The sequence below is a fragment of the Puma concolor genome, chromosome A1, assembly GCF_028749965.1.
Source record: "Puma concolor isolate L17-30 chromosome A1, mPumCon1.1.hap2, whole genome shotgun sequence".
In the NCBI taxonomy this organism is placed as follows: domain Eukaryota; kingdom Metazoa; phylum Chordata; class Mammalia; order Carnivora; family Felidae; genus Puma; species Puma concolor.
In genome coordinates this window covers 101346115-101359789 of record NC_141667.1, presented here as the reverse complement: position 1 = coordinate 101359789, position 13675 = coordinate 101346115, and the positions used below count along the sequence as shown (strand labels likewise).

General features: G+C 37.0%; 1 protein-coding gene across 5 annotated transcripts in view; it reads right to left on the bottom strand.

Moving 5' to 3' along the window:
• GFM2 (GTP dependent ribosome recycling factor mitochondrial 2) overlaps positions 1-13675 on the bottom strand; it is a 74408-nt gene that overhangs the window by 60451 nt on the left and 282 nt on the right. For all 5 annotated transcript variants that reach the window (XM_086698848.1, XM_025924269.2, XM_086698833.1 and 2 more), the window contains exons 2-3: positions 2542-2623; positions 1137-1221 (exon numbers count right to left, since the gene is read on the bottom strand). In XM_086698848.1, coding sequence (XP_086554974.1) covers positions 1137-1221; positions 2542-2604 — 148 coding nt within the window. In that variant the 5' untranslated portion in view covers positions 2605-2623. The remainder of the gene's footprint in view (positions 1-1136; positions 1222-2541; positions 2624-13675) is intronic.

The following is a 13675-nucleotide window of genomic DNA, read 5'->3' as shown; positions in this document are numbered from 1 at the left end:
AATAGACATAAAAAATATAGAAGAATGTTCATAGCAATGATCTTAAGGCAACAGCTCCTGAACCAAAGAAAAATAAAATGCACAGTCCTGTGAACCTGCAATGTCAAGGCCTAAAGAGTTAAGAGTGATCCTCATATCAGATGACGATGAATTTCTGTACAATTTGAAACCCATCTTCCCTCAGTACTTCCAAGCATACAATATCTTTAACGATGGCCTGGGAAGTATCAGTGAATTGGAGCTATAACAATCTAAGACTTCTAAAAGGCCAAGTAGTATTTCTCAAATACAAAAAGCCCATAATAATTTACTCCATAATTATATATTTTATTAATTTTAAAGCAAAAATGCAGTTACATTTATAAATTTAATCTACACCTATTTAAATCAGTTTTGCAAAACTTCTACAATAAATTAAGAACAGTTCTATTGTATTTTGAAAACCTAGCAGTTCGAAGACTGAAGGATGGCCTGTATGGCTACAGATAAATTTGATGAGCAAAATATAGAAACATAGATACAAGCCAATACTGCAGACCATTAAATTCACATGCCCTTAACAGTCACACAATCAGTATCATTACTCCATTACTCTCACATGACAAAGATGGTAATTCGAACAGCAACAGAATGCAACTAGTTTCAATGAGTCTCCCATATGCTTGGTTGCTTCAAACACAGAAGACCATCAGAATTAGTTGCTCAGGCTACCAGCTTTGAATAGCCATACTACCTAACGTAAACTATCCCAGATAAGTATTTAACCAACTACTCTTAAGAACCTTTAAAATAAATTTGGGCAAACCTCGAATGACAGAAAATACTTATGCATAAAAACCAGAAAAGGACTAGAAAATAAGTATTTTACAGCAAGAGCACTCTACAAATAGACAACCAGCTAAACTTTTGAGCCAGCGACTAAAGCCACCAACCTTTCTCTTTGTTTAGCTCATGTGGATGGGGAGCAGATAAGGAGCACAGGCCTACTACCCCTGGCATCTATCAGAATACATCCAACTCATAATAATCTTAAGGAAATAGCCAAGAAGTAAAAAGGAAGCAGTATTCTGAAAATGGAATGCTTGCCAATAAGAGAGAAAGCAAACAAGCAGTAAAATGAGAATCAAATTTTGTACCTGGTAGAGAACTGTAGTTTCTTCCAAGAGGCACATGTGACTTTAGTCTTTGTAAACTTGCTCTCATTTTAGAGCAACACATATTCTAGTGAGGAGAAAAAGAACCCTGACATTAATTTTATTTTAGCATTTCTAACATCATAACTATGCTTTGTGAGAAGATGAAATACTTTGAATCTCCTTAAAGTAGTCTGAATTTATTAACTCTAGCTCCTTTAAAAAGTGACAACCCAAAATTATACTACAGGAAAGAACAAAAATAAAACTAAAACTGACTTGCTATTTTGAGCTGATCTTAGATGATGGTTCTCTAAGATCTGCAGCATTAACATCACAAGGAACACAAATTCTACAGATCTACTCCAGACAAGAAAATAACAAACTCTGGGGACAGAGGCAAACAATCTGTGGGAATTTTTATTTAACTGAAGTATAATGAACACAGTGTTGTATTACTTTCAGGTGTACTGAACAATCTGCATTTCTACAAGCCCTCCAGGTGATTCTGACAGCTACAGTTTGAGAACCACAGCCCTGAAGTTTCCAGAGAGCCAGAAAAGTTAATCAGGACTCTCACCCTGGCTACTTCTCGATTCCCCTCTACAGCTGCTAAGAGCTGGTGGGGGTCATGAACTCTAAAACCATTAGCTGTTTTGGGGATTTATAAAAGCGGTTACAAATTAGAATCACGTGGAAAACTTTAAAAAACATTTGGCGAGATGGGGGGTAGTTGGGAGAACTAGGGACTGGCATTTTTTAAAAGTTTCTTTAGTATCTTCTCCCAGTGTTTCCACACAGAGGTTGATTATTACCCATCCCAATTTATCCCCAAACAACTAGATACACATTTAATGGCTGCTAATACATTTGGAATTATTCTAGTTAGTATAATAATTTGGGGTTGTCACAATCTGCCTTTTAATGCTATCTTGGAATGCATGCCTGTCTTCTATATCACTTATACATTAGTTAGCAAGTTTTTGTCAATAAAACACTGTTATCCTAAGAAATATTTCAAAAGTATAGACTCAAAGATATTTAAATTTCCACTGCATACTGACCTGGGTAAGAGAGTAGCTACCTGTCACAGGCATGTAGTCTGAAAGCATCAGCAATGAACACACTAAAGAAAACCTGTGTAAGTCTTTGGGACACTAATGACTTCAAAATGGAATATACAAAAGGATATTCTTTAAAATGCTGCACAGTGAATTTTCAAGTAGCCAAATGAATTTACAGACTAGTGATAAGGTCTGCTGCTTCTTTGTTACAGTTTCTCCCACACTCCCTGTTAAGAAAAACTGTTGAAAATAAAGATACACTAGTCTAAGAGTATACTAGGCCTTTGGGGAAGTAAAGGAACTGAACGTGCTGAAGTACATTTAATTTTACAAGAAAAACTTACATTAACGTGCAGGATGGGTATTTTCTTATGACTGACTACAAATTTCCTCAAGTTGGACAACATGTTGATCCTCTGTTATTCTCTGAAAAAGAAATATACAAAAATTTTAAACTAAGTTTGCATATTATATGTCAGTTAGACATATGTAAAGCATATGCAACATATGGTAACAATGTATTATGTTGAAACAATAGGTACAATACTTTTAGCTATCAAAAACTCCATGCATCGTTCAGAAAATAAAAATTCTGACAAAAATGAGAAATATGGTTCTAAAGCTAAAATATTCTTTATTTTTTCAACGTTTTAATTCTTCAAGATATGTACATACCATAAAAAAGATTGGAATTATAAAAATGTAACCAAAATGCATTTATGTATTTACGTAAAATTTAGTATAAAAAGGTAAGCTTCTACATGTTAATTTGTTAATTTCTCATTGGTAATGTAACTTATTGGTTTACTTATATATTCTGATTTTATTCATTCATACCATAAATATGTAAAAAAACACACAAGAGCAAGTTGTCTTCTGTGACTATAAAAACTAAGCGTGTTTATTTTTTTAAATTGAAACCCAAGTTAGTTAACATATACTGTAAAAATTGTTTCAGGAGTAGAATTTAGTGATTCATCACTTACATGTATCACCCAGTGCTCATCCCAACAAGTGACCTCCTTAATGCCCATCACCCATTTAGCTCCTCCCCCCACCCTACACACAGCCAACAACCCTCAGTTTGTTCTCTGTATTTAAGAGTCTCTTATGGTTTGTTTCCCTCTCTGTTTTTATATTATTTTTGCTTCCCTTCCCCTATGGTCATCTGTTTGGTTTCTTAAATTCCACATATAACTGAAATCACCTGTCTTTCTCTGATTTATTTCATTTAGCATAATACACTGTAGTTCCATCCACATTGTTGTAAATGGGAAGATTTCATTATTTTGATCACCAAGTAATATTCCATGGAATATATATACCACATCTCCTTTATCCATTCATCAGTTGATAGTTATTTGGGCTTCCCATACTTTGGCTATTGTTGATAGGTCTGCTATAAACATTGGGGTGCACGTGCCCCTTCAAATCAGCACTCCTATATCCTTTGGATAAATACCTAGTAATCCAATTACTGGCTCATAAGGTATTTCTATTTTTAATTTTTTGAAGAACCTCCATACTGTTTTCCAGAGTGGCTGAAGCAGTTTTTGCATTCCCATCTCCACATCCTCACCAACATCTGATGTTGCTAGGAGTTTTTAATTTTAGCCATTCTGACAGGTGCAAGGTGGTATTTCATTGTGGGTTTCGTTTATATTTCTCTGATGAGTGATGTTGAGCATCTTTTCAGGTGTCTGTTAGCCATCTGGATGTCTTCTTTGGGAAAGTGTCTATTCATGTCGTTTGCCCATGTCTTTACTGGATTATTTGGGTTTTGGGTGTGGAGTTTGATAAGTTCTTTATAGATTTTGGATACTAGCCCTTTATTTGACACGTCATCTGCAAATATCTTCTCCCATTCTGCTGGATGCCTTTTAGTTTTGCTGATTGTTTGCTTTGCTGTGCAGAAGTTTTTTATCTTGATGAGGCCACAATAGTTCATTTTTGCTTTTGTTTCTCTTGCCTTTGGAGACTTATCAAGTAAGAAGTTGCTGTGGCTGAAGTCAAAGAGGTTGTTGCCTGTTTTCTCCTTTAGTATTTTGATGACTTCCTGTCTTAGGTTTAGGTCTTTCATCCATTTTGAGTTTATTTTTGTATATGGTGTAAGAAAAGTGGTCCAAGTTCATTCTTCTGCACTGAGCAGTTTTCCCAACACTATTTTTTTTAATGTTTATTTTTGAGAGACAGAGTGTGAAAGGGGGAGGGACAGAGAGAGAGAGGGAGACACAGAATCCGAAGCAGGCTCCAGATCTGAGCTGTCAGCACAGAGTCTGATGCGTGCCTTGAACTCACAGACTGCCAAGATCATGACCTGGGCCAAAGTCGGATGCCCAACTGACTGAGCCACCCAGGTGCCCCTGTAGTTCTCCTTTTTAGTGGGATCTTTGGTTTTGAAATCAAAGTAATACTGGCCTCGCAGAATCAGTCTGGAAGTTTTCCTTCCATTTCTATTCTTTGGAATTGCTTCAAAAGAATAGGTGTTAACTCTTCTTTAAATGTTTGGTAGAGGGGCGCCTGGGTGGCGCAGTCGGTTAAGCGTCCGACTTCAGCCAGGTCACGATCTCGCACTCCGTGAGTTCGAGCCCCGCGTCGGGCTCTGGGCTGATGGCTCAGAGCCTGGAGCCTGTTTCCGATTCTGTGTCTCCCTCTCTCTCTGCCCCTCCCCCGTTCATGCTCTGTCTCTCTCTGTCCCAAAAATAAATAAACGTTGAAAAAAAAAATTTTTTTTTAAAAAATAAATGTTTGGTAGAATTCCCCCAGAAAGCCATCTGGCCCTGAACTCTTCTTTATTGGGACATTTTTGGTCTGTGATCCAATTTCTTTACTGTTAATGGGTCTGTTCAAATTTTATATTTCTTCCTGTTTCGGTTTTGGTAGTTTATATGCTTCTAGGAATTTGTCCACTTCTTCCAGACTGCCCAATTTGTTTGCATATAATTGCTCCTCATATTCTCTTACTATTGCTTGTACTTCTGCAGTGTTGGTTGTGATCTCTCCTCTTTCACTCGTGATTTTATTTACTTGGGTCCTTTCCCTTTTCTTTTTGATCAATCTGGCTAGGGAATATTCTACTTTTCTTAATTCTTTCAAAGAACCATCACCTGATTTCATTGATCTGTTCTACTGTTTTGTTTTTTATATTTTAAGATCATTGACTTGTTCTCTAATCTTTATTTTTTCCCTTTTTCTGCTGGCTTTGGGTTTTATTTGCTGTTATTTTTCCAGCTCTTTTAGGTGTAAGGTTAGGTTGTGTATTTGAGACTTTTCTTCCTTCTTTAGGAAGGTGTGAATTGCTATATGCTTCTCTCTTATGACTGCCTTTGCTGCATGTCAGAGGTTTTGGGCTGTCATGTTTTCATTTTTAATTTCAGCCTGACTAGATTTTATTTCTTCTATCTCCGCAAAAAAGGATTCTTTTCTGTCTTCTATGCTTTTTTCAACCCCAGCCAGTATTCTTAACATGGTTCTAAATTCTGGTTCAGATATCTTATTTATATCTGTGTTAAGTCCCTTGCTGTTATTTCTTCCTGTTCTTTCTGTTGCGGTGAATTCCTTCATTTTGTCATTTTGGAGGAAGAAAAAATTAATAAAATAAAAAATATTAAAAAATTAGTAACAAAACAAAAAAATCAAACAAAGGAAGAAGCTAGATCCTAGGTGTGTTTCTGCTTGCTTAAAGAAGCTTGATAGAATACAGAAAAAAGGTAAAGAAAAAATGTTAAAGTTAAAAAAATTAAATAATAGAATAAAATAAAATGAAATAGAATAAAAAATTTGTTTAAATAAAAATCAAAGTAAAAAAATTTTAAAAAATTTTCTTTCTGTATCCATGAAAGAAAAAAAAGGAAACAATTTAAGCAAAAACAGAAGCAAAGAAAATGAACAAATGAACCAGCAAACAGAATGAAACCCGAATGAAGTTATATGCAGTCTCCCCTAGAAATGAAACTATGAAGCACTCTGCGTTCTGTACATTAAGCGGGTGGAGTGACTTGTGCTGATCTTCTGGGGGATGTGCTTGATGGGCGCAGTTGGGTGGGGCTCTGTTCTCCAATAGGTGGCGCTGCTTACCTTACTGGGGTGGCACATGTGTGCAAGCACGGGGGAAGTGGAAATGGCTTCACCCAGCTCCCTCCTCTCTGTTACAGGACATTTGCGCTCTCACCCAACCGTGATCAAGTACCTCTCCTCCATCTCAGGCCTCTGTCCACCCCCTGTCTCTACCCTGTAAGCTGTCCGCCTGCCTTCCAGGTGCCACCTCCCTCCAGAGTTTTATCTCACATGGGGTTGTGTTTCAAAACTCCACACTTGAGAGGACCCTGCAGCATGGACCCACACCAACCCTCTGGGGGAGGGTCTCACTGAGCAATGGCCGGGTGCCGGCTTGCCTCAGAAAACATTCATGCAATAGTGCAGCAGCAGAGTTTCAGAAATTATCGCAAACCACAACACACAGCCAGCATCAGGTTTTACTGCACTCTGGTATCTTTGTCCCAATACCAGCAAACGTGGCTGCTCTCCAGGGTCCACTGGGACCTTGGCCCAGGAGAGGCCATATGGCCTTTACCAAATGTACTCCAAGCAGGGGAACCACTTCTCCCCATGTGACACAGGGACCCCTCAGACCCTGCTGCCTACTCCTGGGGATTCACCCTAATTCCTCCCTAGAGCACCACCAGTCACTGAGCTCTGAAACTTCAGACTCTGCTCTCCAATGTTAATAGAATCCTGGTGGTACTAAAACCCTCTACTTTCACCCTGTCAGTAGTTTTGGAGAACAGATTTCTTGTTCAGTCCCCTGCAAGTGTTTTCACTCTTTCTCTTTCTCTCCAGCTACTTTCAGAGAGTGCTTTTCTTGCACAATCCTGATGCACTGCACTATCCCCTTTTTTTCTGTGCTCTCTCCATGAAAATGGCTCCCTACCCTCCATGGCTTTTCTCTCCACCAGTTCACCTCTCTGTACCGAGTACCTGCCAAGTTTTGTGGCTCAAGTTATGCAGATTGTTGCGTTAATCCTCAGATCAATTTCCTAGGTGTTCAAAATGGTCTGGTGCTGATCTAGCTGCATTTCAGGGATGAGACAACCTCAGGGTCTCCATGCTGCTCTGCCATCTTAACTCCTCCCCTCCAAAACTAAGGAACTTTAGTTTAAAAATACTTACTGAATTGATGGGGTGTTTGGGTGGCTCAGTCGGTTAAGCATCTGACTCTTGGTTTCGACCTGAGTCAAGATCTCAGTTTCTGAGTTGGAGCCCTACATTGGTCTCTGTGCTGACAGCATGGAGCCTGCTTGGGAGAGCCTCTTCCTCTCTCTCTGCCCCTCCCCTGCTCACACTCTTCTCTTTCTCTCAAAATAAATAAACTTAAAAATTAAAAACAAAAATATTTACTGAACTGAATATTCACTATGTTTCAAGTACACTATCAAGGCTATGAAAAATTCATAGGAATATCTGACACTGGGTGGGGAGCAGAGAGATAGACTGTGTGCTATGTTATACAAGAATCCATGTCAAAATTCATTATTCTTCCTCCTAAATCTGTTCCTGTGTCTTGGAACAGACATATTCACTAGCCCTCATTTAGGAAGTCATCAAATCCGTTTGATTTTATTTCCTAAATATACCTTGAATCCAATCCCTCTTCATTGCCAGTACCAAACAATGTTTGCAGTATCATGCATGTTAGATCCATTCTAAAATAGAACAGATTTTAACACAATAAAATACGAAAAAACTCACTAACAGGGTTTGACTTCACATTGCACTAAGAAACTACCACTTGTCAAAAGCCTGGTAAAGTCATGCACAATTTTCTGAAAAGACTATTAAAATACTCTTCCTTTTCTCAACCACCTGTATGTATGAGGCTGGACTTACTTCAGAAGTTCAATCAAAAATAAAAAACATACATATATAGTAACAAATACAGAAGGTGATATGAGATGTCAGCTGTATTCTGTTATGCCCAAAATTAAAGAGATTTGTAAAACTAAGGCAGTGTAAAAGATTCCTCAAATGAAATTATTTTTCTTTTGGAAAATAATAGGTTATTTCCCATAAAACTGTATAACTTACATCAACAGTTAGTTGATTTACTATGTTTAAGTGAATTACTAAAATATTTTAAAGTTTTGTTTTAATATCTAAAGATTGAATATGAATTATAACACACATAAACAAAACTCTTTGGAGTTCTGAATCATTTTTAAGAGTGTGAAGAGTTCCTTTAGCTACATTTTTAAAACTTATTCCAACACCCTGTTTCCCCAAGTGAGTGCCCATGATTATTTTAGGTTCTAAGAAAAAAAAATGATTTACCAAATATCAGAAAAACTAGCCAAGAGAATCCATTTTGTAGACAGTAATGCTTAAGAAGTTAAAATAATTTGCTTTAAAAGGTGAATTTAAGGAAAAATATTAAGGAAATAATAACATAGCTGACATTCAGATATGACCAGTCTCAAAAAGTAGTACTCAAATCACTGAAGTGGGAAATAATGCTTTAATCCATTCTTTACACATATCCTTCAAATAAACAACATCCTCTTGTCACTTCCCTACTCAAAACATTTAAAGGTTCTTAATACAACAAAACCTGTCCCAAACTACCTTCATGACTTGTACTCTCCTATTCCCTACTCTAAACCAGGGAGCTGTAGCCAAAATTCCCCCAGGAACACCATGCTATGGCATCTTCACATCTTTGTATGTAATGTTGCCACAGCCTGAAAGCAGTCCTAGAATCCCCAAGACCCCACACCTGGTAAATTTCCATTCAATCTTCAAGTCCCAGCTTGGAACCTTTTCCTAATTTCCTAGAAAGTTTTAATACCACCTTCTCTATGTTTTTATAACACTCAGAACTTATATTTACTCACAACATATAACATATTTATAAGCTATCTCCACTACTGTGAGCTCTCCAAAAGGAAGGATCTTCCACTAACACTGCCCAGCACAATGCTACACTTTTTGATCTATTAAGTTCATTAGGGCCCTCCAGTGATTTTCTTCTTCCCTGTGGATCAATGATCTTCAACAAAAATGGATGCCTACTACTGGTGCTATAAAGTGAGTTATTCTATAAGGCCCAGACCTCCTTAGGCCTTGGAGAATAAAGAACTCACTAAATGTTGTAACACCTGATGGTACAAAAGCAATAATGAGGGGAAAAAAGGCGAACTACCCATTCTACATTACTAGCAACAAGTTACACTATGAACAAATACAAAGAACTCATGGTTTGTTTGTTTTTTAAAACATCAGTAGAGAATCATGCCTGTAAAACTTAATATACAAAAACAGAAATCATGGACCACTAAAGAACAAGCACAAAATACATGAGTATGCAAGCAAAATGAAGATGATGTTGCTAAGAATCAAGTAATATATGAAAAAAGATGCTACAGCATCAAGTTCAAATGGTCTGTTTGCAGATGATATTTGTCACTGTACTTAGTAATTTCTCCTCAATTAGAAACTTCATTTCAGATTTGTGTCATATTCAATGTTTTTTAGAAAAATATCAAGTTTGAATTAGCCCAATATGTTTATTATTGATTAATGTCAATCCCTAATATCTTTGCTTTTTCTCTTTATGTTGACTAGGTCATCTTGTGCCATCAATCTAAACACTCGTTTTTATTTATTTCTAGCAGAAGTTCTAAAACAAATCATCTAAAGTGAGGTACATTTTATCTAAATTTTAAAAATCAGTTCTAGCCTTTAACTTCATTCAAGAAAAAAAGTTTGCCCAATTAACTTTTACTCGCTAAAGGAAAAAAAAAAAGCTCAGGTAAAGATACTCTTAAATTTAGATCGACTGGACTGATAAAGCATTTCACAATTCCCCGGTTCATCTACATTTACTGCAGCAACACAGGGAATTGGTTATCAGAAATAAAAAAAGTAAGTAACACATGATCCCCAACCTCAAGAAAAAGGTTAGCTTTAAAAATTCTATTCTGTCTCATGCATATCACAGTAGTAACTATTTCATTCATGGCAATTTTTACAAAGGTCTTACCATACCTATTCTTTAATGTAAAGAAGCTTGACTTTTTTAACCACACACAATCAATTTATAAATCAGCTTTCACAACCTCCAGATGTTTCACTTATAATCTCATCTATATCAATAAATTCTACCTAAAGTTTCATCCAGATCAGAAGAATGCACTTTTATGCTTCTAACTACCAGCATGCAAACAACAGTTAGCTACTATAGACTTTAATAGGTAAAAAGAAGTGATGATATCCAATTTAGCTATTACCATATATATAGGAAGTAAGTTTCTCTAAAAGAGTTTTGCTGACATTAATCTGCTTAAGCAACCATTTTTAACCTGCAATCACAGCTGAAAGTAAGAACAAATGATAAACAACATAGCCAACCACTTTGCCTCCTCTATTTTACACAAATCAAAATGTGACAACTGCTTAACCTTTAGAACTTCATTTATTTTCTGTTCTGGATTCAAAAGGCAAAGAGTGCATGAGTGGCTTTGACAATCATAAATGAAAAAACATACTGATGATCTCACAACTTAAACCTACTAAAAGTTTCCATAAGCTGAAAGAACTACAACAGGAAACAATAAGGATAAATTTCACAATGTTAACCAAACGAAACCAACAAAAAAGGGTTCATACTGTATGATTCCTATTATGTAAAGTATAAAATGGGCAAAGCTAATCCATTCTGCTACAAGTCAGGATAGTTCTTCTACTTGGGAGTCCAGTGACTGGAAAGAGGCATGAGGAGGACTTCTGAGGTGCAGGCTAATATAATTTCTTGATTCGGGTGTGAATTACAGGGTGTGGTCAGAGTCTGAAAACTCACTAAGCATATGTCTATAGTATGCATTGTTCTGCGTGTATGTTACAATGCAATGAAAGTCTTTTAAAAACTTTTCATAAACTTCTAATTATAATACAAACTTCAAGTGGACCCTTCCCTTGTGGTGCAAAGATCCTACTAGTTTAGAGGACTTGCTGGAGTCCCAATTCTGTAATCTTTAATATTTCAGTTAAAATCTCTGAGCCTATCTTTCCATCTATAACACTACGGGATCAGTATGAGAATTAAGTTCATTTATTCAACAAGAATTTACTGTTGTTGTATCTACCACTGCCTTCTAAGTAAAGGGATTAAAATTTCTGATGCATAGGGGCACTTGTACCCCAATGTTTATAGCAGCACTCTCAACAATAGCCAAATTATGGAAAGAGCCTAAATGTCCATCAACTGATGAATGGATAAAGAAATTGTGGTTTATATACACAATGGAGTACTATGTGGCAATGAGAACGAAATATGGCCCTTTGTAGCAACGTGGACGGAACTGGAGAGTGATATGCTAAGTGAAATAAGCCATACAGAGAAAGACAGATACCATATGTTTTCACTCTTATGTGGATCCTGAGAAACTTAACAGGAACCCATGGGGGAGGGGAAGGAAAAAAAAAAAAAAAAGAGAGAGGTTAGAGTGGGAGAGAGCCAAAGCATAAGAGACTCTTAAAAAATGAGAACAGGGGCGCCTGGGTGGCTCAGTCGGTTAAGCGGCCGACTTCGGCTCAGGTCATGATCTCACGGTCCATGGGTTCGAGCCCCGCGTCGGGCTCTGTGCTGACAGCTCAGAGCCTGGAGCCTGTTTCAGATTCTGTGTCTCCCTCTCTCTGACCCTCCCCCGTTCATGCTCTGTCTCTCTCTGTCTCAAAAATAAATAAATGTTAAAAAAAAAAAATTAAAAAAAAAAATGAGAACAAACTGAGGGCTGATGGGGGGTGGAAGGGAGGGGAGGGTGGGTGATGGGTACTAAAGAGGGCATCTTTTGGGATGAGCACTGGGTGTTGTATGGAAACAAATTTGACAATAAATTTCATATATTTAAAAAAATTAACACAATACAATACAATACAATAAAATAAAAATAAAATTAGTGTACAAAAGACATCCTTGGGTTCATACTGTCTGTATCTTATTTGGTGGAAATAGACAAAAGGAATAAATAAAATACATAGCATCTCATATGGTAATACGTGCTACAGAGAATTAGCAAAGAAAAATTGGGCAGTAACTGTAACCAAGGTCACTTACTCAAGTGACATTTAAATGACATTTAAGCTGAGAGAAGACATTTGCAAACGACATATCAGATAAATGGTTAGTATCCAAAATCCATAAAGAACTTATCAAACTCAACACCCAAAAAACAAATAATCCAGTGAAGAAATGGGCAAAAGACATGAATAGACACTTCTCCAAGGAAGACATCCAGATGACCAACCAACACATGAAAAAATGCTCAACATCAGTCATCATCAGGGAAATACAAATCAACACCACAACGAGATACCACCTTACACCTGTCAGAATGGCTAACATTAACAACTCAGGCGACAACAGATGTTGGGGAGGATGCGGAGAAAGAGGATCTCTTTTGCATTGTTGGTGGGAATGCAAGCTGGTGCAGCCACTCTGGAAAACAGTATGGAGGTTCCTCAAAAAACTAAAAACAGAACTACCGCAGGACCCAGCAATAGCACTACTAGGCATTTATCCAAGGGATACAGGTGTGCTGTTTTGAAAGGACACATGCACCCCAATGTTTATAGCAGCACTATCAACAATAGCCAAAGTATGGAAAGAGCCCAAATGTCTATCGATGGACGAATGGATAAAGACGTGATGTATATATATATGTATATATATATATATATATATATATGTATATATATATATATATATATGTATATATATATATATATGTATATATATATATACATACACATATATATACATACACACACACACACACATACACATACATACAATGGAGTATCACTCAGCAATCAAAAAGAATGAAATCTTGCCATTTGCAGCTACATGGATGGAACTGGAGGGTATTATGCTAAGCGAAATTAGTCAGAGAAAGACAAATGTATGATTTCAATCATATGAGGACTTTAAGACAGAACAGATAAACACAAGAGAAGGGAAGCAAAAATAATATAAAAACAGGGAGGGTGACAAACCAGAAGAGACTCTTAAATATGGAGAACAGAGGGTTCCTGGAGGGGCTGCGGGAAGGGGGGTGGGCTAAATGGGTAAGGGGCACTAAGGAGTCTACTCCTGAAATCACTGTTGCACTATATGCTAACTTGGATGTAAATTTAAAAAATAAAGTAAAATAAAATAAATTAAAAAACAAAAATAAATGACATTTAAGCAAAGAACTCAAGTGTGTGAAGCAATACCTGGGGGAAGTGTATTCTAGGAAGAGAGATTACGTAATGTATTGCACCTGAAAATGCACAAATGTCAGAATTAGGGTTTTAAAGAAAATAAATCACATTAGAAGACAGAGCCATGAAAAACTGCCTCGAATCCATACACTAAGATTGAGGGGGAGGATGAAGGCCTTCGGGGCGGGGGGGGGGAATCCTTTCCTCCTCCTCCGTGGCTGG